The 27,558-nt window shown below is 42.7% G+C and overlaps 1 protein-coding gene across 5 annotated transcripts in view; it reads right to left on the reverse strand.

The window, feature by feature from the left end:
• Positions 1 to 26,503, reverse strand: part of NCAPH (non-SMC condensin I complex subunit H) — a 45,130-nt gene extending 18,627 nt beyond the window's left edge. Inside the window, exons 1-12 of one of the 5 annotated variants that reach the window (XM_057496974.1) lie at positions 26,381 to 26,503; positions 20,313 to 20,532; positions 20,067 to 20,157; positions 19,288 to 19,380; positions 18,823 to 18,961; positions 18,209 to 18,333; positions 11,818 to 12,007; positions 10,608 to 10,699; positions 9,618 to 9,823; positions 5,724 to 5,866; positions 5,006 to 5,112; positions 4,535 to 4,657 (exon numbers count right to left, since the gene is read on the reverse strand). In XM_057496974.1, the coding sequence (XP_057352957.1) occupies positions 4,535 to 4,657; positions 5,006 to 5,112; positions 5,724 to 5,866; positions 9,618 to 9,823; positions 10,608 to 10,699; positions 11,818 to 12,007; positions 18,209 to 18,333; positions 18,823 to 18,961; positions 19,288 to 19,380; positions 20,067 to 20,157; positions 20,313 to 20,532; positions 26,381 to 26,399 (1,548 nt within the window). In that variant the 5' untranslated portion in view covers positions 26,400 to 26,503. Of the gene's footprint in view, positions 1 to 4,534; positions 4,658 to 5,005; positions 5,116 to 5,723; positions 5,867 to 9,617; positions 9,824 to 10,607; positions 10,700 to 11,817; positions 12,008 to 18,208; positions 18,334 to 18,822; positions 18,962 to 19,287; positions 19,381 to 20,066; positions 20,158 to 20,312; positions 20,533 to 26,291 lie in introns of all 5 variants that reach the window. The other 4 variants (XM_036888481.2, XM_036888507.2, XM_036888498.2 and 1 more) reach the window with 4 other exon arrangements.
• Positions 26,504 to 27,558: the final 1,055 nt, after the last annotated feature.

The following is a 27,558-nucleotide window of genomic DNA, read 5'->3' on the forward strand; positions in this document are numbered from 1 at the left end:
CTCTTTTGCTCCTTCAGTTTTTTCATTGTTCTTATACCCCACATATGAGTGGAAGCATTTGATACTTGTCTTTCTATGCCTGGCTTATTTCACTGAGCATAATACCCTCTAGCTCCATCTATGTTGTTGCAAATGGTAGGATGTTTACTTCTCATGGCTGAATAATACTCCATTGTATATGTACCACATCTTCTTTATCCATTCATCTACTGATGGACACTTAGGTTGCTTCTATTTCTTGGCTATTGTAAACAGCCTTCACCCACTTTTTAATCGGGTTATTTGCTTTTTGGGTATTGAGGCGTGTGAGTTCTTTATATATTTTGGATGTTAACCCCTTGTCGGATATATCATTTACAAATATATTATCCCATACTCTAGGATGCCTTTTTGTTCTGCTGATGGTGTCTTTTGCGGTACAGAGCTTTTAAGTTTGATGTAGACCCATGTGTTCATTTTTGCTTTTGTTTCCCTTCATCAAGATGTATTCAGAAAAAAGTTGCTCATGTTTATATTCAGAAGTTTTTTGCCTATATTATCTTCTAAGAGTTTTGTAGTTTCATGACTTACATTCAGGTCTTCAATCCATTTCAAGTTTACTTTTGTGTATGGGGATACACAATAATTCAGTTTCATTCTCTTGCATGTAGCTGTCCAGTTTTGCCAACACAAGCTGTTGAAGAGGCTGTCATTTCCCCATTGTATGTCCATGGCTCCTTTATCGTAAATTAATTGATCATATATGCTTGGGTTTATATCTGGGCTCTCTAGTCTGTTCCATTGGTCTATGGGTCTGTTTTTGTGCCAGTACCAAATTGTCTTGATTACTGTGGCTTTGTAGTAGAGCTTGAATTCAGGGAGCGTAATCCCCCCAGCTTTATTTTTCCTTCTCAGGACTGCTTTGGCTATTCAGGGTCTTTTGTGGTTCCAAAAATAATTTTATAATTATTTCTCTAGTTCATTGAAGAATGCTGTTGGTATTTTGATAGGGATTGCTTTGAATCTGTAGATTGCTTTAGGCAGGATGGCCATTTTGACAATATTACTTCCTATTCATGAGCATGGGACGTGTTTCCATTTATTGGTGTCTTTTTTAATTTCTCTCGTTAGTGTCTTGCAGTTTTCAGTGTATAGGTAGATCTTTTACTTCCTTCGTAAGGTTTACTCCTACATATTTTATTCTTTTTGATGCAGTTGTGAATGGAATTGTTTTCCTGATTTCTCTGTTAGCTCATCATTATCCTGTAGGAGTACAACCGATTTCTCTGTATTAGTTTTGTATCCTGCAACGGTGCTGAATTCATATATTAGACCTAGTAGTTTTGGAGTGGATTCTTTAGGGTTTTTAATGTACAATATCACGTCATACACAGTGAGTTTAATTTCTTCTTTACCAATCTGGATGCCTTGTATTTCTTTGTCTTGTCTGATTGCCGTGGCTAGGACCTCCAGTACCATGTTGAATAACAGTGGGGAGAGTGGGCATCCCTGTCCTGTTCCCAATCTTAGAGGAAAGGTGTTCAGCTTCTTGCTGTTAAGTATTATGTTGGCTGTGTGTTTGTCATATATGGCCTTTATTATGTTGAGGTCCTAGCCGTCTATACCCATTTTATTGAGAGTTTTTATGATGAATGTATGTTGAATTCTGTCGAATGCTTTTTCTGCATCTATGGAGATGATCATGTGGTTTTTGTCCTTCTTGTTGATGTGGTGGATGATGTTGATGGATTTTCTAACATTGTATCATCCTTGCATCTCTGGAATAAATCTACTTGATCATGACGAATGACCTTTTGGATGTATTTTTGAATTTGGTTTGCCAATATTTTGTTGAGTATTTTTGCATCTATGTTCATCAGGGATAGTGGTCTATAATTTTTTTGTGTGGTGTCTTTGCCTGGTTTTGGTATTAGGGTGATGCTGGCCTCATAAAATGAGTTTAGAAGTATTCCTTTCTCTTGTACTTTTTGGAAAACTTTAAGGAGGGTGGGTACTAGATCTTCACTAAATGTTTCATAGTATTCTCTAATAATTCTTTGTATTTCTGTGGTGTCCGTAGTGATTTTCCGTTCTCATTTGATTGTGTGTAGACTTTTTTTTTCTTGATGTCAGGCTAGGGGTTTATCTATTTTGTTTATTTTCTCAAAGGACAGCTCCTGCTTTCATTGATTCTTTCTATTGTTTTATTCTTCTTGATTTTATTTATTTCTGCTCTAATCTTTATTATGTCCGTCCTTCTACTGACTTTGGGGCTCATTTGTTCTTGTTTTTCTAGTTTTGTTAATTGTGAGTTTAGACTGTTCATACGGGATTGTTATTTCCTGAGGTAGGCCTATAGCAATATACTTCCCTCTTAGCACCACCTTCGCTGCATCCCACAGATTTTGTGTTGTTGAATTATTGTTGTCATTTGTCTCCATATATTGCTTCATCTGTTTTATTTGGTCATTAATCCATTAGTTATTTCGGAGGATGTTGTTAAGCCTCTGTGTGTTTGTAGGCTTTTTCGTTTTATGTAATTTATTTCTAGTTTCATATCCTTGTGATCTGAGAAGCTGGTTGGTACAATTTCAATCTTTTTGAATTTACTGAGGCTCTTTTTGTGGCCTAGTATATGATCTGTTCTTGAAAATGTTCCATGTGCACTTGAGAATGTGTATCCTGCTGCTTTTGGGTGGAGAGTTCTGTAGATGTCTTAGGTCCATCTGTTCTAATGTGTTGTTCAATGCTTCTGTTTCTTCCTTATTTTCTGTCTGGTTGTTCTGTCCTTCAGAGTGAGTGGAGTGTTGAAGTCTCCTAGAATGAATGCATTGCATTCTATTTCCCCTTTTAATTGTTAGTATTTGTTTCACATATGTAGGTGCTCCTGTGTTGGGAGCATAGATATTTATAATGGTTATATTCTCTTGTTGGATTGACCCCTTTATCATTAATGTAACATCCGTCTTTGTCTCTTCTGACTTTCTGTTTTAAAGTCTGTTTTGTCTGATACAAGTACTGCAACTCCTGCTTTTTTCTCCCTATTAGTTGCATGAAATATCTTTTTCCATCTCTTCACTTTAAGGCTGTGTATGTCTTTGTTTGAATTGAGTCTCTTGTAGGCAACATATAGTTGGGTCTTGTTTTTTTATTCCTTCAGTGACTCTATGTTTTTTGGTGCATTCAGACCATTTACATCTACGGTGATTATCAATAGGTATGTACTTATGGCCATTCCAGGTTTTAGATTCATGGTTACCAAAGGTTCAACGGTAACTTCCTTACTATCTAACTTAACTCACTTTGTAAGCTATTACAAACAAAATCTAAAGGTTCTTTTTTTCTTCCCCTCTTTTTCCTCCTCCATTCTTTATATATTAGGTATCATACTCTGTACTTTGTCTATCCCTTTTTATTACCTCTTGGGACAGCTATTTAATGTTAGGAACACTTCCATCTATAGTAGTCCCTCCAAAATACACTGTAGAGAATGTTTGTGGGAGGTAAATTCTCTCAGCTTTTGCTTGTCTGGGAATTGTTTAATCCCTCCTTCAAATTTAAATGATAATCTTGCTGGATAAAGTATTCTTGGTTCAAGGCCCTTCTGCTTCATTGCATTAAATATATAATGCCACTCCCTTCTGGCCTGTATGGTTTCTGCTGAGAAGTCTGATGATAGCCTGATGGGTTTTCCTTTGTATGTGATCTTATTTCTCTCTCTGGCATCTTTTAATAGTGTGTCTGATTAGTACTGATTAGAAAGAAAAATTTATCAGGGTTGGTTTAGAAAAACAGAATGTAAGAACTCACCGAATTCAGGAACTGATACATATCTTAAGACCTTGTGGAGAAAGAGGCAAAATAATGAAGAGGAACTGTAGACTGGATTCTTGACACAAGACCAGAGCCAGGAACGCAAAAAAGAGAGGGTCCAGATCAAATGGAACTTAGCATAAAGTGCAGAGAGCACTTGCTTGCAGTGCCACCCAAGAGCTACAGGCAGATATTCAGTATATCAGTGACTAGGTGCAGCGCCAGTGGCCTGCTGTTCATCTCTACTGCATACGGTGTGGGCCGGAAAGCTTGAGTGGCAGGCACACTCAGATGCTTGGCATCTGCATTACCTCAGGCCACAGTGGGCTCCTGTCTACACCTTGACCCAAGGGAGGCAACGTGGTCTGGGAAAGCATCTGGCTAGTGAACCTACAATGTCTATGAGAAAGTGAAAGAATCAAGAACAACTAACCTCCTATAGAAACCTCAACCTAAACACAAGATTTTGTTTATCCCCCTAGCATTTCAGCACGCAGGCCTCAGTGTCCACCCAGCATTCTCATCAGGTGAGGTACTTCTGGATCTCCAGTGGGCATCCATCCTGTAAGCTCCCCCCAACCCCCCAGCTCAGCCATATCCATTTCATCTCCCTGTATTGTCCTCTGGCCGACACACATTCCTGTTCACACTTGGCTCTTCCCCAAAGGAGCACCTGACCCCTCCAACGCCATCACCAGGTTCAGGAACTGCAGCAGCAGGAAGGAACCATGAAGAGTCTTACCCTGGTGCCTGGTTTGAGATGCAGCTGGACAAGGTTATCAGTCTCATAGTGGAAATCCGTAGGAAGGGTGGTGGCTTTCCAATGCTGGCTCTCCAAAGTAGACTTAGTCAGAACAGTGGCAGCCTATTAATTTTTTTTTAAAAAGTGGTTTTTAGGCATCTTGAAGAAGAATGGTTAAAATATTTTTTTTTAGGAGCTTAGGAAAGGTTTGGGCAGCACTAGTCTATCATCACTTCCTAGCTCTGTGTAAAACAGTGATTTTGCTAGACATTCTCCATAGTCTAAACTTGAATTCTCTCTGCCACTGAGTTTGGCACTATTTTTCAATTCTTCTAGGGATTGAGGGAAAATGAAACCATCTATTTACCCTAAGTCTGAATTTATAATCAGGTTTTAAAAATCACATCTGAAAGGGGAAGAGAGATGAAGATAACTTAAGGAAGCACAAGTGTTAATAAATGTAGCACAAACCTTTGTTTTTTGAAAATATACATCAAAGTCAATATCATCATCAAAGTCAATTTCAAAATCTTTCTTTGTGGTCCTCCTTTTGTTCTCTGATTGTGAGGAAGCAGCATCTTCTGCAGAAATGAATATAGATGTCAACACTTCACTTCTGTGGACAAAATATATACTCATTTTGCAAGATCCACTGACAGCCTTATTAACCACAAGATAGCATTTGGGTCTGAGTATCATTAACAGCATTAGGAAAGGCAATCCAGACACCTAATTTTTATCCTTCACTCAAAATTTGTTTTTGCTAAAACATGATTAAAAATATGCTAATTAATCCCTACTTTTCAAAGAGAGAATATAAACACAGAATGCTGGCACAGGACTTTGGTTTTATACAGAGTGTAGCTGCATGAGCCCAGTGGTCTTTCCTACCTGTGGCCACTGCTTGAAGTCACATGGGTACTAGGCAACTAGGCAGTAGTAGAAGGTCACAAGCCCAGCTCTCCTGACTCTAGGCATTCACTCTTCTCACTCAGAGTCTCAATCTTAAATGACCCCTCATCCCAGGCCAGGTCCACTAACTGTCTAGCCAGCAGGTTGGCATATCTATATACTTCTGCAACCTACTGGGGCACACCCAAGCCAGAGGCTGCCATTCCCTTCCTTGGCTGAAATGCTGACTAGATGGTCAGTCATCTCTGCTCTCCAAGTTCCACGCAGAAGTACATACGTTTGTGTCGGGGTCTAAAGCGCCAGTGATCCGGGCCAGCCCACATTGACATGGTATGGGGACTAAAATAGGAATATTCTCCAGGTTTCATGGATAGAAGGGGACACATAGTCCTAATGTCTCCGAGAGGAATCATTTCTTCCCTGTAACACACATGAAATCATTTTTACATGTACAATCACATACATATCAACATACACAATACAATCATGTGTTTACGTGTAAAGCAACATGTAATGCACCTGAACTCTACCCACAAATGAACATTTCTAAGAGTAAGTCCAATATAAATATTTCATCATTAATAATCCTTTCATTTTTACTTCATCAAAGTACTTCTGCTTCTCTTAATTTTATAACAATATAAGGAGGCATCAAAGCACTTCATAAAATCCAAGTGTTCCAATCTGAGACAAGAAAACAGCAGTAGGGAAAAATTAAGTTTTTATATAAGACTGCACAGCCAGTAAAATGCCAGAGCTGGGAGTAGTTGGACACGAGTCTCTGAATTCCAGCCTGAGGATCTTTCCACATACGTACAAGGTTTCCTGCCACACAAAATGATAATCTCTCATTCTTTCTCCTTATCCTTCCATAAATGAGGGCTCCAAGAACACTATCATCATTCCTACTGAAAGTGAATAAGGTGTTATTCCAATTTATGTTCCCCAAATGATGTAGGGGGCATATATGATATAAATGATATAATCTATGTGGTAAGCTTCCAGCTTTCTTCTTTGCTGTGTGTGTGTGAGGTGTCTAACTGGCCAGTCCAATATGGCACTTCAGGGCTGGTTTTTCGCCCTTCCTGAGAGGTACTACAACGTGTGAGGTGGCTTTCTCCTGAAGACCTCTGATTCTTCGGAAAGCATGTACTGCCCTCTTGAAGAAACTGCAGACAGCAAGGGGCTTCTACCTGTACTGAGCCACATATATAAACCCTCTTTATAGCAAGCTGACAGAATAAGCTAAAAAAGCTTTTAAAGGAGACTTTGCCTCTATCTACAGAATCTTTTTCTAAAAACCAGGAAATTGTATTTGTGTATTTATTAAAATTTAATTAAAAATCTTAAAAGTACTGAAAAATTCACATTTTAGTCTGTAGAATGCCCAGTCTATTAACTAACAACTGTACTGCACTGTGAACTCCAGAGGGAGGAAGAAGATGGCTTCAGTAGTATCCCCACTCAATTCTTATAGATATTCTTCTGTTAAAGTTTTGGTGGTTGGGCTGGGAACTTATAGGCAAAGCTATAAAGAGCCTGGCTCAATTCCCTGAGTCTGTGAGCCATGGCTGGACTAAGGCCCTGGAGGCTTGAACACTAGCCATTTAATAATTCTTGCAATACACAATGCTATGTGGCAGGCACCCTACTGGTCCCAACCTCCCCATCAACAACCAAGCTAATCCACTGTCTATCCATTTTTCAAGGCCTGAACCCCATCAAACTCGTCTAAACCCTCTAGAGGATCTCTTTCTTTCTCCTACTCCCCTACCCCAACTACAGGGCCTCTCCTCCAATTCAGCACCAGTTCACTACTACCTGCAGGTGGAAGGTCTCCTCCCAGCTGGTTCCTGCCCATCACTCAGCATGCAGCAGAGTGCCTCTTGCATGCATGGAGCTGGCGTCTTAAGACCAGAGACTAGGTCTTTAACCACAGCAAGCGCCTGCACCAGAGATCAGCTCAAGAACATATGGGTGCAGGCAGAGGGAGTGGGTCCAGGCTGCTCTTAGACCCAAAGTACTTTATCAGTTCCGTCCTTGTCAATGTATGCTGTGCCATTGTCTGGGCTGGTTTTTCACCCTTTCTGCGATGCACCAGAATGTGTGAGGGGGCTTTCTTCAAGACCCGATTTGCCATTCAAGGACAAATAAGGTTGGTATCTATAATTCATCATTCATTGCCTCTACTCCACCCTGAGCTAGAGAAGACCTTTCATTATAGTACAGTGTTTGCAACCCTGGGTGCACAGCACCATCACTGGAGATTTGGAGAAACAGTGAGGCAATGCCTGGCCTCTAAGATTCTCAGTTAAATGCTCTGGGGTGGAGACTGCTAGCCAAAGCTCATTACCTGCAGCCAGAACTGGCAAAGGTGCTGGGCTATACCCAGTTCCACCTCATTACTTAATTTCTCTGAGCCTGTTTCCTCATCCATAAAATGAGAATAGGACCTAAATAAAGGCTGTTGCCAAGGATAAAGTAATTTCATTTTATATATTGTGTAAATTATGCTAAATAATGCAGGTAGGGCACTTGGCATAGTGTCCGGCACAAAGAGAAAAATAAGGAGCTCAATAAATATCAAACATTACTATTACCTAATCCCAACCCTTCATTTAATGGATGAGGAAACACAGACCAAAAAAGGTGACACTACTTGCCCCACATCTCACAGCTATCTATGGCAGAGTCTAGTCTGTTCAGTTCAAAGATTTACTGAGCTCTCAGGAAAGGCCAGCACCATGCCAGGGACAGGGAATTTCAAGACAAAACCTTAGACTAGAAGCTAAGCCCCCTGCCCTGAAAGCACCTGGGAAGGTGGATTCTAATATTTTGTTCTGTTTGAAACTGGGGAGAAAAATAAAGTTAGTTGTTCAAAACTTCTTCAAAACAAACCATCTATGGTTATAACAAAATGCAAGTGACTAAAGCCCTCTGTGACATCAGTTCCTCAGATGTCACCACGTTGTTTAGGAAAATAGTTCTTCTCTGACATTTGAAGATGATATTAAAAGAGCTCATCCCACCAACCTGCCTACCATTTCTCACTTCGTAGAAGATAGGATGGGAGCAGAGGCAAATCGCAGGCGTATTAACAGTATCAATCAGGTGAGGATAGTGTAAGTCCGGGAGTGGGTCCGGGCTGCTCTACTGTATCAATCACATGGGTAATTTTTACCTCGAGGTGCCAAATGCTTAATTAGCCCCTCAATTTATACTCCAGTTTGAAGCTGTATCATCAATCTAATCATTTCCCACATGGGCAAAGAAACTGAGCTCAAGAAAGCAATCTCTTATCCTGGAGACAATCAAGCAAAGTTCTTGAAGGGACTTTTACCTCAATGGGAAACGATACTGGACAACTTCTAAGGTATTGCCCCTACTCAACCAGCTTGGCTGCCCACAATGTCAGGCTTGCAAGGCTGTTACCAGCACAGGAGTTACAGAGAGACTGTTGATTCTCATCTCGTGTCATCTCTTACACACCAGCCCATTCAGGACCTTTAGAGGCCCTCAGCACTACAGGAGTGTGAGATTCTGCTTTCAAATCGTATTCAAAATTCAAATACTAATCTGTTAAGCACATATCCTGAAGGACAACAAAGCTGGGTTTTCTTATATGCTTACTAGAGCAATACAAAATTTCATTTACTGCAGACCAGCCCTACCAGCTCTCCTCCTGACCAATAAACTCAATTTTATCTACTTATTATTTCCCCTGCTTTTCTCATGGCCAGTCTGCCTTTCTGGTAACACAGGGCCACCTTTTTCCCATAAACAACATGCTAGCTTGTTTCTACCCCTAACAGATATGGAGCGATTCAGCCAAAGCCAGGTGCCTGCAGTGTGTAGAGAAGGAGTGTGCTCCATGCTAACAAGGTGTGAGCAGTAACAGCCACTGCCGAGGTAGCTGCTTTTTTTCAGCACTTGACATATTTTAGTTCCATCCTCACAAACTCCTACAATGCCAGTTTTATAACCAGTAAGTGGCTGAACCAGCTTTCAAAGGCAGGTGTGACTCCACCAAGTCAGGATGGCTCTGCCAGTACGCATGACAGGGCAAACCAGCCCAGCCAATCAGAGATGAAATCAGATTGTCCCAGCAGGAAATCTGATGGGACTGATGGAAAACTCCTATGGGAACATTTTCCACCATTCCGAGCCTTACTGGCAGCTGTGGACGTGGCACGGCTGGTTCTGGCTCCTGAACTCTGTGTGATCTCCAGCTGTGGTGCGGTCCGGTTCCTCGCTGGCATCAAAGTCGTCCTCCAGGGGTCCATCAAGGAAGTCCCCACTGTCACTGTCCTCTACCTCAGCGTTGATGTCAAATACCTGATCATTCTTCTTAAACTTGTCCACCAGGGCCGACACAGACTGGAGGGGGAGGAGAGAGGGTTCTCTAGTTTTCATTCTCATGAGCACTGTCACTGTTGGAGGAGCAGCTGCCGGGGTGTGCCTTCTCCTCCCTAAATTCCAGTTTCCAGCCTTCTCCCCACTTCCCCAGAGCCCGTGTTCTCACGACAGTAAAACACTGAGGAAGTTTACACTGTGTGGCACAGGATGAAGCTGTATTGTCATTAGGCATGTTTTGTAAGACATGAAACAGGAATCTATATCCATTAACTAAGTGTTTAAAGTTTTCCATGGAGACCATTTATTCTGGAAGCAGTAATAAGTAGGCTAAAGGGGGCCATGCTAAAAATACACAGAGGAAAGCTTTACACATGACAATTTCTCAGGAAATTCTATGCCAAGGGACTCAGCCCCAAGGAGCAGGAAATTCCTTGAGCTTGATAGCAGCCTAAGAGACCAGAGGCCACGGGGATGTTCAAGAGTAAATGTTATAAAAAAATAAGATGCACCCTGGAATGACTGGGCTGCCTCACCATCAGGAAGCAGAGAAGAGGCCATGAAGCTGACCCCCAAATTCACTGAGCTATGTAATGCTCCTATTGGAGTGCACAACTCCACTCCTAGCCCCCAGGTTTTAGTCCCTACACAAAGGCCAAAAGAAATATTTTCTGTACTCTTGGCTAAATAAAAATGATGCCACAGTTTTGGTTCCCACTGGGCAGAACTTATCTTGGGCCATCTCACTGAAACCATGAGCTGCTGGAGAAATGCCCACAGCCCTTAGAAGTCCAAAAGCTCACCACACCTCATTATGTGTTTCCCTGTCCCATTTGGTGAACTGGAACCCAGCCAGGGAAGGGCAGATCTGGCAATCTTTCACACACTGCTGCAAGGATGCTGGAGAGGGAAGGAAATGGCAGATGGGTTAGAAATGGATGGACTCCTCACCCCTCAGTGACCAGAGCAGCACAGTGGAGGAAAGACAATCATCTCTTGTTCTCTGGCAGAGAGGCTGGCTGGCAGCCAATGTCTGTGTCACAGATGCTCTCTAGGGAGAGGAGATGCACAGGTGCACATCCATGCAGAGGTAGGCTCCATACTGGCATTCTGGGGATTAGTAAAACACTAGAGCAGAAGCCTGAAGCAGAGACATTTGATTCTGAAATGGACTCTGTGCCCTATGCTATAGATGGGAAATGAAAAACCTTCCAATCATACAATGTTACTTATTTTAGTCCCCAACTAAACTAGCTACAGATTACCTACCTCAGAGAATTAGAGCTCCAGTTGAAAGCATAAACTTGGAAAATGGATTGTTAGCACAAAACAATTATACTCAGCAAAGTCGAGACAAGGATAGAAAGGAAAATGGGCAGCACATCTATGTGGTCCCAGCTGGGAGGATCAATGTCACCCAACACAAAGATGATCACACACAGGGAGCTATTGCATTCTCGTGTCTGAGCTTCATATCCACCTGTGCCTGTCACAACATTCTCAGGGGAGCCCTGATGGGTTAGGAGAGTTAAAGCCCTTGTCAAGCCAATATAAGGGGCTGACAACAGAACGGCCTATTCTCAGATGACTGAAATAATTCACAATGCCCTCTTCTCCTCAGGACCTCCTGTATTAGTAACTAATAAGAACAAGGCTTCTCTGGCTCCATGAAAGTCTCTTAAAGTCCCTTTCTCAAGTCCAAACCCTGACACTCCAATGTTGGCCTGGGGCCCTAATATGTGACTATGAGAACTGGCTGCTAACAGGGGCATTGAGGGAGGAGGCACATACAGATCAAGGGCAGTGGTGAGCGTCAGCTACTACTGTTTCACACTTCATGCTGCAGAGAGGAAAAAAGTTGGCTTCCCCTGAAAGGATGCCCAATTTGCTGTTTCAGAGGAATCTTCTGGGGAATTTGAATAAGCAACATAATAGCATGATGGGCTTACCATACCCCATGGTTTTATGGTTTTTATGATGATTGAAATGCTCTGGTGAACGACATTATGTGTACTCACTTTTTAAATCTGTCATTTCTACCCAACCTAAATCTGGCAAGTCAAGAGGTTCTTCAGTGGAGAGAGTTTGGAGGTCAGCAGGAAAGAGCAGCTCACTTCTATAGTCACAGCTGTTTAGGGTGGACAGAAAAACGCCGGATGGGCTGCACTCATCAAACGAGGCTGCAGTCTTCTGAAACATGGGATCAACCTGAGTACAAAACCAGGAGGCAACTGAAGAATTATGGGATGTAGCCAAAGGAAATACAAAATCTGGACTGAAAAGTCTCTATACATGCTCAAAAGAAGGGAGGGGTTTTCTTCCTGAGCAGGTAAAATCCCTAACAGAGATCAGTTCAAAAGGAAGGCCCTATGTGTCAGATGAGTAAATGTATACTGCTCAAGCTTATGCCATGCTCATCTGTTTGTTACAATATACACACACAGTATCCTCTGCTGGTCTCTTTCCAGAAGTCACCATTTAAGTGACTACCTTTAATAGAATTTTATCACAACAAATTCTGCTAACTTAAAAAGCCTGTGTGATGGATCTGTTCACAAGATCCCATTATCCCTCTGAACAGAAATATTTTCAAGGATTTGGAGAACACAACCAAGAGATGCAGGCAAAGGTCCCCAAGGCAGGGTCAAGGAGCAGAAGTGGTACAGCCCCACGACAGCAACCCTAAAGGTGGCACAGGGCGTAAGTAAGAATGACGACTGGGCAAAGTACATCGTGTGTGTAGAAAGAGGGTAGGAGCAAGCACTTCCATTAACTAAGGAACATTTAAAAAGCCTTTCTGTGCATTTGGTTTTTCATCTGATGAAAGGCATGACAGATAAACCACTTGCCTGTGGTTTAGAGGATTAAATGGGTTGATGTATCTCTAACACTTAGAAAAGCACAACGCAAAATTGAGTGTTCCACGCACATGGTTGGTGACAGTGCTTACAGGATGCATCTAGGAGAACCCTGCAATAAAGGCCAGATCTCGTCCATCACTGACTTCCTGGCTCCCTTTCGAGATGGGGCATGAAGCTGTGCTCAGAGGGTTTGCTGGGGATGGAGTGTGTGGCCCTGTGACAAGGAATGGTCTGGGTCCTAGGTTCCCAGGCCTTGTTGATGTCTTAGGACATGGCTACTATGGAGAGAGGGGGCCTTGGATAGGTGCAGATGTGGTGGTTTTCCTGGCCCCCTTAGCTCTGAGTACGACTCACCAGAACTGAGGTTCTCCCCTTGCCTCCCCAGTATAAGCCCATCTTGCCATCTTCCTAGCCCCAGAGCAGCACATCACCACCACGTCCACCCTGTGTCCTTCCCCTTATCCAGCTGCACCACCTGGTGGGCTTTGCTTCTAGTGCATCCCTACCCTTTATCCCTTCCTATCCCCTGGCACCAATACAGTCCTCACCTGAGCTGACCCTTGTCTCTGGTCTCTCCCATTTCCTGTCCTAAAAATCCCAGTGTTGTTACTCCCATTCCCTTCCTCAAATGCTAACCAGTCAACAGCTTCCCACCTGCAGCCCCACACCCCTAGAGGCCTTGTGTAGGTAACGCGACTCAGCATTACAAAGAGTCAACATGGAAACTTTACACTGACCCACATTAAAGCTAAAAAAATTAAGATGCCCTTGTAAAAACAATAGTTCTTCCATGTGATCTGACTGACATCTTTGAGTAATTTGATGGGAAAACAAATTATTGCTGACTGCATAGTTTGAGTAGATGACCTTGCGAAAGAAGGGTCCACAGCAAGGAAGAGAAACAGTAAAAGGAGGCCTGGGTAAAAACAGATGGATGGTAAAGTCCAGGGTCATCTCTGCCTTATGAACAAATCCTAAGCTCTAGCCAAATGTATACACTGTCTAGCTCCCTAAAGAACTAGAATTTTCCTGTTTCATGGCCTTTGCTTATGCCTCTGCCTAGAGTCACCTGGGAAATACCAACCCTTCCCTCAAGGCCCAGTTTAAACTTCACCTCTTCCATAAACTCTGACCTCCACCCACTCTGATTTCCTATAGTGTATGCCCTAACTTCCTTGCATTGTGTCTATTTGTGCTCTTGTGGTATAAAGAACTAGAGTATAATCAGGCTGGAATCTCCCATGACAGCAAGCATTCTGCACACAGTAGAGAGCTGTGTCAAAAACAGACCAGCTCACACACAAACAAATGATCTCCACTGGCCTAGACACACCTATAGAACATTTGCCTTCTGATCTCCACGCCACCTCCAACAGAGTACAAATTCAATAAACAGTTGAAACTTCAAATTTTAAGTGACAATCTCTGCTTCTTTTTCATCTTCCCTGCTTTTGACTATTACAAGTTTATGGGAGATTACAGAACAAAAGAAATTTTACAGGATTGGAGTACCTGGTGTTTCGTCAATACCCTGATTTCCCTTAGCATAAACATACCACAATCTGGCAACCATGGCATAGAGGGTTGCCTGCATTTTGTGCTGCTCGCCCTCATTTTCTGTTTGTAACAATGCGAGACGCTGGTTAGTACCAGCCTCTTCAGGCTCCCCAGATTTGGAAAATAGCATTTCCAACCATACTGAATTGAATATTTCACTGTAGAACCAGAAGCAAAAGCAAGAATGACAGTGAAACAAATATTCAGATTATCTGAGAAGGGGAAAAAACATGGAGATTAGGGAGGAGAAGGGGAGGGAGGACAAGATTTTATGGCTCCCTTTCTGATGTGTACAACACATTACTATGGACAAGGCACTGTGCATGAACCGATTCACTAAGACAAAACACATATGGGGGTGGGACCCATGTAACCTGTTTTTTTATAATTTAACAAAGTTAGATTCAGAACCTCTTCTCAGGCCACACAGCTAAGATAGAACCAGGTTCTGAATTTACATCATCTGCCTCTAACTCTGGTAATACCCAAGGTCAATGCTAACACACAGTTAAAGGAAAAGAACACAACCCCCTCCCACAAAAGTGCCTGTGCCCCCAGCCTCTGCCATCCCATTTCAACCTTAGCCTTAGTAGCTCCACCTCCCTCAGGCGCCTCCCTGCCCATCCACACAGTCCTCACACCAACATAGGCTGGAGACACCAGGAAGCACAAGGCAGAACTGCCCATCACTCAGTGAACCTGGCAAGGCCCCTCACCCCTACCCCACCCCCACCCCAGGAGCTCAGCCTCACCGCTACTATCTGCTGTTGAGATCACAAAGGCTGATCTCATTATTGCCCTTTACTTATTTATTTACTTACTAGTCACATAGAAAAGGCCCCAAGGCCCCCAGGAGTCTCCATTGCACAGGCTCTAACCCTACACAGCTCTGACATCCTCTTTGCCCCATCTCCCTCTTCTCTCTAACAGCCAATATTTCTCCCAGGGCCCTCTAGACTCAGTCAGTCATCAGCAAAGTTCCCTATATTTCCTACTTCTTCCCTGAAAGTTCTCTCCATCTACTTAATCTAACATGTTCATTCTCAGTGGGGGTGCTATTATTTCCAAGGGGATGAAAATTGGTTCTTGGGAGAGGGTGAAAAATTTTTTAGAAATTACAATACTTTGTGGCTCTCCAAAGCTCAACCCTACCTGACAAAATTGACTCCTTATTAATTTTGAGAAGGGTAGGAACAAAATATCTAAGGCTCTGAAGGGGAGAAAATAATGACAAAAGGCTGAGGAACACTGCTCTAATGGAACACGGTACCCACCCAAGGCCCTCCTTCCCCTGCAGCTCTCACACCACTGGCTGAGAGGTGAGATAGGCAACTTCTCTGCTCCTCATTGCTACTTCTAGACTACTCTCCTTCCCCAACTTCTAAAACCATCAGCTTTAAACACACATCAGACTTTACTACCCTCTGCCCATCTACAACAATCAACTTCCAATCCCTGGCCTACACCCTTTTGGGGAGATTTTAATATGAGCTTCTTGGCTCATTACAATTCTCCGACATTACTGCTGTTGTAGTTTTTGGTGCTTTCAATATCCATATATTAATCTATCTAGTACTCTGGCCCCTCAGTTCCTTGGTATCCTCTCCCTCAAAGGTCTTGGGCTTCACCCTAAGGACTCCAGGACTCTGAGATCCCAGCATGACCCACCACCTCTGCCTTCCATTCCCTTGCCTGTTCGCTGAATTGAAGTATTAACTGTGACCACAGCCTCTCCATATGCTCAATTCTAAGTGCCCTTCACCAACAACCACCTCCTGCCTTTCCACACTAACACCTCTTCTCTCCAATGCCAAGAAGTCTTTGACCCCACTGGGTGCTACAATTTACTGATCAAATGGCCTTACACAGCCCCTCACCAGCCCCAAGTCCATAAGAGATGATTATAACCACTGCCCTGCACGGGCTCTGAACTACAGTGCCCCTCTCCAGCTGTATCACATTCACTCAGCTAAACACAATCCTTTGTTAAAACCAACTCTCTGCCTACTCCATTCTTGCACTCATAGCTAAGGATGGCTGGAGAAAGACACAAAGGCATGCTGGCTGACCCTCTATCCTCTGCTCTGTGATGCTGGATCTAGGACCACATTTAGGCTTTGCCAGTAGCTACTTGTGGGCCTCCACCAACAGGGAGCACTAGAGGGAGACTGAAGGGCGAGAAGAAGGGACTTGCTTTGTTCTGTAGGCTTCCTGATCCCGTGACTGCCACCAGCAGCGGGTCTTCACCCCAGATGCAGAAGGTCCTACCTGTAGCAGTAGCTGAATTCAATGTGCACTTTTTCTCACACTCACAAAAAACAGCCTCACTGTGTGCCCCTGAGACAACCCAGCACCAACCAGCACGCCCTCCTCAAAGGTCTAGGTCTTGGGCCCACAGGTCCCAATTCCAAATTCAAGGACACCAGCAGCAGCCAAACAGCACCCCTTCCTTGGAGGTCTGAGTTTCAGCCCCAAAGGGCCTTTCTCCAAGCTCACAAGGGGCTTCAGGTTGCTATGTTTGACATGGTTGATCACTCCTTCCTCCCTGAAACATTCTCATTTGAATAACACACTCTCCTGGCTTTCTTTCTACCTACTGGTTGCGAGCAGCAATAGCTTAGTAACTGGCAGGAAGGTAAGGTGTACCTTACTATTTGTAAATGTTGCGGAGGTAAGAGAAGGAAGTAATCTAGCCCACTGTTGGTAGGAGAGTAAATTGATACATTTTTTGAGGGCAATGGAAATGCGATGATTCAGAATTTTCTTACAGGTATACTCCCAAAAGAATGCAAAGATAGTATGTATGAGACTGCTCACTGAGTTATTGCTTTTAATAGTAAAAAAAAAAAAAAAAAAAAATTGTAGCAACACCTACTTGCTTTAAATATTACTTACTAATAATATTATTTACGATAATCAAGAGACAGAAGAAACCTAAGTGTTCATCAACAGATGAATAAAGAAAATGTGGTACATGTATACAATAGAATATTTCTCAGTCATAAAAAAGAATGAAATCTTACTATTTGCAACAACATGGACAGACCTAGAGGACATTACACTAAGTGAAATAAGTCAGACAAAGACAGATAAATTATTTCACTTACAGGTGGAATCTAAAAAAAAAAAACAAAATAGAAACAGACTCAAAGAGAACAGACTGGTGTTTGTCATAGGGGAAGAGGGTAGGGAGATGGGTGAAATAGGTGAAAGGGATAAAGAGGTACAAACTTTCAGTTATAAAATAAATTAGTCACAGGGATGAAAGCACAGCATAGGGAACATAGTAAAAAATACTGTAATATCTAGATATGGTGACAGATGGTAACAGCACTTACCGTGGTGAGCTTTTAGTAACCATATAGTTGTCAAATCTAATTATGCCTTATGCCTGAAACCAGTGTTATTTATCAACTACATTTAAATTAAAAATTTTTAAGTAATTATTTAACTGTGCTAATTATAAATGAGGCTTCTGGTACCATTCCTTTTAAGTAGATTCCTTAGATTTGCTAGATCATAAGGTTGTTTAGGATCAAGGACTCTGGAGCCAGAACACTTAATCCTAGTTTACTTACTAGTTGTGTCATCTTACGTAAGTTACTGAACAGCTCTGCACTTCAATTACCTACTCATAAAACATTACAAGGACATTGTGAGGATTAAATGTGTTCACAGGTCACAGGCTTCAGGCAGCACAGTGCTGTTAAGTACACAGTAAATGTTACTGATCATCATCGCTGCTGCATATACTATGAAAGAAAATAAATATTTCATCAATCAGATTTCTCAGTTGCCATCTTTCTATTCAATCATTCTGAAATACTGAGGGAAAAACAGCACTTACACTCTCCAGTCTTCACTGTAAAGCTAGAGGACAATAATGCAGATACCCTTGAGGGCTAACACAAGCAAGGCAGGCTTGGCCCTGCTGCATGTCAGCCGAGGCTCTGAATAGTCAGAGACCACACCGTCCTGCACAGTTCCTCACCTTGCACTTGCGATCTGCTTCAGAGACGTTGAGGTTGTTTATGTTCTGCTCGATGGTTTTGTACGAGTGCTTCTTCTTTGGCTTTGCAGCCTTTTTGGTTGTTCCTGCTTCAGCAGCACTTTCATCTAAAAGGAGTAAGAATGTGTTACTACAAGGATTGCTTTGGAGCATGTAACTGAACTTACTAATTCAAATTCTTCAAAACTCTCAAAAGTGATCATAATTGAAACAAGTGCCATCCTTTCAAAGCAACAGGCACATCCAACCTCGAGCTTATGGAGAAACCAAACAACTAGATTAAGTACCTGGCATCTAATAGAAATCAGTTTCTAAAGACCCCCAAATTGGAAGATCTTTAAGGGGTAATATTTACTCAATGTTGCCTGAACACAATCTAAAAGGTTTCATAGGTCCTTCTCTTTTTCAAGGAAAAACAACTCTAGTATTTGAGTATCTTCTCATATACAATTCCGAAAATGTTCATGCCTTCAGCAGAATGAGATCATCGATTCCTTGTAACTTCATTCCAGTATATCACTCAAATACCTATCTGCTACACCCTTAACAAAGTCACTTAAATAGTAAAGAACACCATGGTTCTCTACTGCACCTACCTGCACCATGGTTCTCTGTTTCTTCTGGAGATGGTGCATCTTTGCCCAGTCCCCCAAGGACTTTGTATACATCAGCATGGACGGCATCTACACGCACAGCATAGATCTTGGTGCTGGCATCCAGAGTGCCAGCAGCCACCTAGTCAAACAAGCAGAGCTGTACTCAAGGGGATGCATAAAAAGGAACTGCTGAACCAGCAAACATGGCAAACTTCATAGGACACTCATTTGCCCTTAAGAAAAAAATGACAAAAGATTCCCCAAAGAGTAACAGGGAATAAACAAAACATAACAGAAACACCTTCTCCACATTTCATCAATTTAGGTAAGAAAGTAAAGTATCTAATAAAATGTCTTAAACAAGGAAGTTTCGTGCAGTTGTAGAGTTCAATTATTGTGCTATGCTAAAAATTAGAAATAATCCTTATTAATTCAGATACAAGAGAAGGTGAATATCCTTCTTACTTTAAAGTTGGTCAGTTCGGTGTCTTTCTGTTTAAGAATCTCTGACATAAAATCAATCAAGTGCAAGCCAAAAGCATTCTTGGTAGTGATTTTCTGAAAACAGAAAATTGCAGAAAGGTTATTTATATAGCCTAGGCTCATGTAAATAATGGTATCCTGATAGAGGAAGCTGTTTTTAAATGTCTCTCATCTTACCACAGTTATCAATTCCCACGAGCCCTTGGTGACACAGCTAAATCATACATGTGCCTCTTCATCCCCAGTGCCCAGAGAGTGACAGCACAATTCCTGAGTGTTCACTGTATGCAGGCCCTGTTCTAAGCGCTGCACACAAGGAGACTCAGCTACCCCTGGGATGACGCTGGGAGGCAGGGACTATTTTACTCTTACAAAAGAAGACCCTGCAGTAGACTGCCGAGTGACTTGCCAAGGCCACACAGCTCGTAAGCAGCAGAGACAGGATTCCAACCCAGGCTAGCTCGCAAGTTCACAATTAGCTCCACAATTCTACTATCTAAATACTGTGCAGCTCCAGAACTCACATTATTAACCCTGAGGCCATGCTGCTTAGGTACACTGCAGGTGGCAGGCAACCTGTCAGAAGGTACACCAAAGGACTATAAGAAACAGTAAAACCATACTGAATAACAGCAGCATTAAGAGTTGCTGGAGAACAAAAGCACACAATTATCATCAATTTTGCATTCTCTACAGCATCAAGGCTAGATTTCCTATGATCAAGTTGTAAAATCTTCACTGATAAACCAGCAGATACTCACATTTTCAGTGGATAGTTTGATACAGGTGGAGTAATGCTCTGTAATCTGTGTGTTTGTAAACTTAGGAATTGTGGCTGAAACATCAGTATTCCTAAATGAAAAACAAAAGCAAAACCTATAGCTAGGATCCATAACACTCTAACTTTTCAAAATCTAGACCCAAATCCACAAGGTGGTGTAGAGATGCTAGACCCATGTAACCCATGTCAAGATGGCCCCCCAGGGAGGCAGCCCAGAACCCCTCACCTGCTGGAGGGGGAGGCTAGAAAGTGAGGTGAGTCTGTGCTGAGCTGCAGGTCAAAGACCCTGGAACGCCTCCGCTGCAGCCGCTCCTTTTCATCATCATTCTGGGCAAAGTCTTCAAGGACTGGAGTGCCAGGAGTACTGAGGGTGGCCTTCCTGGGCAGGGGCATCGAGAACACCCGTTCTGAAGGTGAGGAGACACTGTGGGGGTGGCCACGGATCTCTGAAGAAGAGTTATTCATTGTGGCTGACCGTGATGAACAGAACACTTGCTTAAGAAACCTTCAGAGAACACTTCTTATATCCAAAAGGGCTTGGGGCCTGTTATAGGGGTGGAAGTTAACTGCACATTTCCCACCAAGATCTTTTCCAGCTCTGTGGCCAGAACCTCTATAGTTTGGGTTTCTTGAAGGATGATGGGTTTCTGATGCTTTTTTGCTGATCTGGGACAAATACCCACTATGTAGCTCTTATGAACCTAAAGCACTAGATGGAACATAAAAGTGGGAAGGAAAACGTTGCTGCCTCTGGTAAGCTCACAAACAGACACATAGAACCACATGCCAGGCAAAAGAGAGGTGAGATGCTGAGATAAGAGTTAGGTATGGCCTATCAAGTTAGACAGGCTAGTTTCTAATTCTAGCTGGAGGGGTGGGGGTGGGGAGCACAGAATAAACACAAATATTAAACTAAATAGAATATTCCAAAGAATCACCCACAGAGTATTTGTTAACTACAAAGAAAAAAATGTCTTTTACAAAGAAAGATCTAGCAGTCACCACATTAACCAAGCAATCAAATGTAGCCTCTCAAAAAACGACACAACTTGAAACTAATTCATCTCCTGATAGGACAGAATATGAAATTCACAGCATCACCCATAAAATATTTTTGCCAAAGATGTTTAGCCTGAATTTAACTAAGACAGATCTAATTCCAGTTTATAAGAAATACAAGGGCTACAAGAACAAATTTAATGATATTACAAGAAAACATTCAGACAAATCCAGAATGTGGGATACTATGCGAGACAACTGGATTCATCTCTCAAAAAAGTCAGTATCAAAAAAAAGTAGGAGGACCCCTCAATTAAGAAACCAGTCACACAAACCAAAAATAATGTCCAAACTTTTGGCCAATCTTTGGTCAAACAGAAAAAACAGCTATAAACATTTTGGGGATAAACTGGAAAATTTGGAATATAGTAGGGAACTGATTTTTATTTTCTTAGGTGTGATAGTGGTATTATGGTATGTAGAATATCCACTCTTTTAGGAGATGTATGAGAAATAATTAAGGGGTGATGTGACATGATGTTTGCAACAGGGAGAATAAAGCATATATGACAAACTGTTAACAGTTGCTGGATCTGTTAACTGTTAACAATAGTGATGAGTATAAAGCTGTCTACTGCCTTCATCTTTCAGGTTCCCTGTTTGAACATTTTCACAATAAGAAGCTGGAAGGCAGCCAGCATGTAAGGTAGAGAAAAGTAAAGCACAGAAGGGAAATGAGGATTAGGAAACGGAAGTGAAAGTCTTGCATAGTATCCCACATTCTGGATTTGTCTGAATGTTTCCTTGTAATATCGTTTAACTTGTTCCTGTAGCCCTTGTATTTCTTATAAACTGGAATTAGATCTGTCTGTTAAATTCAGGCTAAACATCTTTGGAAAAATATTTTATGGGTGATTGTTTTAAATACAGTGGTTAGGAAAGCTTCACCAAGAAGGTAACCTCAGAGTCAAGACTGGGCAGATGTTTGGGAGAAGCTACAATGAGAAAGAGGGAATACACAGGCAGGGACATAACTTGCATGTGTGAGGGGGGCCAGTGTGGCTCAATGGAGTGAGAGGGTATGGAAGTGAGAGGCAAGGGTGTCAGGCTCTCCTGGGCCTGGTAGAGCAGGAACACCATTTAGTCAGAATAAGGAAAGGACTAGTAGAGGTGTATGAGCCATACTTATGCTCCCTGTAAGGCCTGGCTTTCATGCAGATGAGAAGGGAAGTGAGTGCATGGTGATGAGAGGAGGAGCAAAGGGATCTAACTTATGCTTCAAGATCCCTATGGTTGTCATGCTGAAAAGAGACTGACAAGGGAGCAAGAACTGTCAAGCAAGAGGACCGATTAGGAGGTGACTACTATAACCAGGACAAAAGATGGTAGTGCCTCAGACCAGAGAGGCAGCAGTAGGAATGATAAGTGGTCAGACCCTGGATAGTCTCAAGATAAAGCCAAGATGGTTTCCTGATGGATTAAATGTGGGGCATGAGAGTAAACAGAGGAATCAAGAATCAAGGATAACACCAAAGTCACCCCAAACAATTGATAACAGGGAGTTGCCATGACCTAAAAGTGGAAGCCTACAAAAGAAGCATGTGTGAGGAGAAAGAAGGCAAGATCAGGACTCAGTTCTGGACTGCCAGCCTTGAGATGTTTACTAGTTAACCAACTCTGGTAGACAGCTGGATATTTAAGCCTAGAGTTTAGGGAAAAGTTCTGGGCTGGAAATATAAGTTTGGAAGTCATAGCATACAGAGGGTATTCAAAGCCATAAGACTAGATGAAGAAAACTCCAAATGAATGAGTATACATAGAGAAGAGCAGAAGACTGATCCTAGGATACTTCAAAAGTTTAAAGAGAAGGAAAGAATGAGGAAGCAGCAGAGAAGTAATTGTGCAACTAGTGAGACAGGGAGAAAACCAAGAGCATGCAGTGTTTTCTAAAAGTCAGGTGAGGTATTCCTAAAGTAGCAGGGGGAGGAGAAAGTCCATCAGACACAGATTTAAGAAAAGATGGAAGAAGAGAAATTGGAGACAACAAATGGAGACAAGGTTTTCAGCACTTATGCCATAAAATGAAGGAGAACTGAGTGGAAGGCAGTTGAAAGTTAAGTGATATCAAGAAAATAATTCTGAGATGGAAAAAAGAAAAACCCAGGTTGGCAGAATGAAGAAAATAAATTGTATTAGTTTCCTATTGCTGCTATAACAAATCACCGTAATCTTAGTGCTTTAGAACACAAATCTATTCTCTTGCAGTTCTGGCATCAGAAGTCTAAAATCAGGTCAGCAGGGCTGCATTCTTTCTGGAGGTTTTAGAAAGTATCTGTTTCCTTGCTTTTTTAGCTTCTAGAAGCCACCTACATTCCTTGGCTTGTGGTTTCTTCCTCCCATCACTCCAACCTCTTGCTTCTGTCATCAAATATCCTACTGACTCTGACCCTCCCTTATAATGACCATTGTGATTGCACTGGGCCCATCAAGATAATCCTAAATTATCTCCCCATCTCAAGATCCTTAATTTTATCCACAAAATCCTTTTTAGCATGTAAGATAACACATTACCCAGTTCTGGACATCTTTAGAGGCCATTATTCAGAGAGATCATTTGAAGAAAGGGTAGAAGGTGCTTAACAATGTACTCAAACAGGTAAAGGGGCTGCCTCTGCTGAGAGCACAGAAAGCCCCTCCACAGCAACAGGAAGGCAGGCAGACAACACAGGCAGAGGTGCAGAAGCAGGTACAATGGTGGTCTTGTGGATGTTCTTTTTTGATTGCTTTTATTTTGTTAGTAAAATAGGAAGTGAATAAAAACCAAAAGTTCAACAGCTAAGGATGAGGTCCTAAGAGGAGGTACTAGAGTTATCAGGAGAGAAAGGAAGGTATGAAACAGTCACCTGGGAGCCCGAGTGGATGAATCAGGGAGTACAGCATGACTGCTGGGCAGCCCTTAGGGTCCCACTGAGACCACCAAGTAGGACCTGGGGCAGAGAAGGTAGAGTTGGAGATAACTAGGGTTGTGATTTTTGTCAAGGAAGTGTGAGGAAGCAGGAAGAGGGCAAGGGGTTACAGGTGTGTGAAGGAGAACACTGACTGTCCACAGACTGTAAGCTAAGTCAGGAGGGGAACAAGGCCAGAGGTGAGGGAGAGTGATAAGCAGAATATAGGTCTGCTGGGTCAAGAAGACTGTTGGACTCAGGGAACACGAGAGTGAGTTGGAAAGACAGGAGTGGCATTGAGCAATGGGGTGTTTAAAATTAAGATGATGACAGAGTGGTGTGCTATTGATAATAACAAGGTTTAGGGTGTGACTACGGTATTGAGTGGCTATAGCCAAGAAGGCAGGGCAGGAAACAGGATCATCATTAGAAGAGAGATGAAGAACTGAGAGTCCTATAGTGGGGGGAGGGTTGCAGGGAAGTTTTTCAGATTTAAGAATCAGAAGGCTTGGCTTCAAACCCCAGACTCAATAGCTGGAGAAATTTTAATCAAGTAAATGTTCTGAGCATTTGCTTCTTCATCCTACAAATGGTAAGAAAGTATCTCTCAGCTGGTTCAGAATTGGCAATACAAGAAAAAGAATGCACAATATGACACATATTTTGTTGGAACACATTAAAAATAAAGTGACACACAATTAACATTAAATGGCTGCCCACGTAAGGGGAAGAAAACAGGAGTGGTAAACAGAAAAAAAAAGGGAATAAAATACAAGAACTTGCTTCCCACCAGCTGAAGAGTATGATTAACATAACTCTCAGCTGATCAAAACACACAAAAAGTAAAAAATGGAAAGGAAGGAGGCAAGAGCCATTTTTAGAGATTTAATCAAGAGGGCTTGTGACTAGTTAGATGTGAGCACTGCAAGGTAAGGAAGGGAGTTGGACCTTGGGAGAAGCGATCTTAACAGAAATAGGTAGCACTGAAGGAGGAACTTGTCTAAGAGGGAAATTCAAGAGGGAATTAGAGGCATGCTTTAATTCTTTGTACAGTCTTTCTCCGATTTCTCTCTTGCCAGTCATCATGCATTCGTTCACTCAACAAATGGTTAGTGAGCTTAAAAACACTTTCTGCATTCACTTCCTCACTTCCTACTCATTTTTCAACCTCCTGTGCTCTGGTTGCCATCCCCACCACTTTATGTCTCAGGTAAGTCACTTACCATATTCCAAATTTAACTCTAAATTTCCAAACCTCTTACTAAGACCTGTAAAGGCCCTGCCTACCTGGACTACCGCACTCACTGTTTAGTCACAATGTTCTGGTCCTAGCCCAAGCCAGGCTCTTTCCTGCTTGCCCCCTTTTTTTTTTTTGGCTTTTGTGCCTTCTTCCTGAAACACATTCCCAAGTCTCTGCTTTAAGATCTCCCCTGAATTCCTAATCTGAACACTAAGATTTATGCATTTTGTTGTATGTACCTCAAAAAAATAAATTACACAGAATTCAGGAAAAAAAAAACATAGCGGAAAAATTTAATATTTAAAAAATAAAATGACATTAATACGTTACTGTACACCTATTAAGCGAGCAAAAATAAATGGAAATGATAAAAAACCCAGTAATGGCTAAACTGTGGAGAAACATGGTATGTAAAGGCTGCATAATATTCTGCTACACAAAAACACCATTGTTTAACTGGTTCCTGTAGTTGGGCATTTACGTTCTCATCGGATATATCTTAACAATCTGCGAATAAAAGTTTACAAATTTTTTAAAAATGAAGAAATTAATAAAGGGGCCCACTTTGCTATTGTCCATCACAGCACTCAGCCTCATTTGTAATCATTTCGTTTATTTATACTACAAGCTCCAAAGGCTGGGATCTTCTCTCTTTTGTGGTTTGCTCTATCTGCACCTGACAGAGGGTTTCGCTCAAAGCGCTCGATACACATTGAATTAATGTAAAAATGCATGCGTGTTAACCATACAGCGGTAGCCACAACGCCTCCATGACCTTGAACTAAGGTGCATTTCAGGAAAATCACCTACTTAAGAAAGAGACACCCAGCCCAGCATAGGAACTCGAGAGAAAGAACCCCACACCGCTCTGGGAATCACAGGAGTGAGACGGACCCCACGCGCGCTCCCGCCGCGGGCGGAAGCCACGACCTGATTGGCGGAGCGCACTACCCGCCCCGCCCCCACCCCAGCGCCTGACTCTCCTTCCACCGGCTGACAAGGCCACCAAGGCCGAAAATACCTGCACTCTCAGCTCAGGCCCTTCCGCTGGCCCAGAGTACGACTCCGCGTTGTGCCCTTTGCGCCGCGCAACGCGCCACCATTCCTCACCTGGGCAGGGAGGTCCCATCTTGCTCTCTGCGTCTCTAGAGCTGCATTTAAATCGCGCGCCAAGACGCTCAAGCGCCGTAACGGCCGCGGTGACGTCCCCCGTGGGAGGGGCCAGAGGCGCACCTGCGCAGACCGCGTAGATCATCCACGCCTGAAGGACCGACTAGAAGCAGCACGGAAGTGAGCCGTCCAGGATTGAGGGCCCCGGGGAAGGTCCTATGAGTGGACTGCAGAGAGTCTATGGACCACCGGCCGCTCCTCCCCCAGCGAGAGTCTAAAAACACTCTCCTTTCGAGTGCTGGAAGCGGAACTGGGCACTAGGGACTCGGAATGGAGCTGGGCGGGCGAGGGCTCTGCTTCTCGAATTTGCAAATGGAGAAGGCAGCCTACCAGAAAACAAGGTCAGTTTTCCATACTGACTTGTAATGTGAGGACCTGTACCGTGAGGAGGTAAAAGTGGTGGATAGGGTATGCAACATAAAAGGGAGCAGACACGGGAATGAGGAGCATTCCAGGCGGGAGAAGGACAGATATAAAAATGTTATGAGTACATTTGTAAATGAAGCCGTTGTTTTTAATGCAGGGAAGTTCCCTGTGTATCTCCCCGCCCCGCTTTAAAAAAAAAAAAAAAGCTTAAGGTTTCAAATAAGGTGTAATTTGTTGCCTATCTTCGCATTGGCTGTTTTCATTGAGCATCTAACCCCAACTGTGGTACCGGAGGAAAGGCCGAGGCAATTCCCCTAAATACCCCTAGAAAATCCTATAATTTCTTAAAACACAGCTGGCATTTTATAGTTTCTCCTCAAGGGTGCTATTAGCAATAAGGGTGAAACAATTATTGACTCGTGGGACCCTTGCCCTCTTTGTAGGACTGTATAGTAACCCAGACACCCTTTGCCCACTAAATGCCATCAGTGCTCCACAGTCACTTTGGCAACCAAAAAGTTGAATACCTGTGAAAAACATTTTTTAACCCTACTTGTTTTTTGCACCAACTTGTTCTCTCAGTGACCGTCTTCATATCTTCAGTGTAAAACAGTGTGGGATGGAAGAAAGAAAACAAGTTTATGGTGTTGATTTCAGTGAATTTCTACCAGCCTCCCAGGAGCCATCCTCCATGTCTCCCTCTCCCCCACTCTCTCCACACACAATCCATTGTTGAACTCTGTTTGCTTCCT

The sequence above is a fragment of the Manis pentadactyla genome, chromosome 2 (assembly GCF_030020395.1).
Source record: "Manis pentadactyla isolate mManPen7 chromosome 2, mManPen7.hap1, whole genome shotgun sequence".
In the NCBI taxonomy this organism is placed as follows: domain Eukaryota; kingdom Metazoa; phylum Chordata; class Mammalia; order Pholidota; family Manidae; genus Manis; species Manis pentadactyla.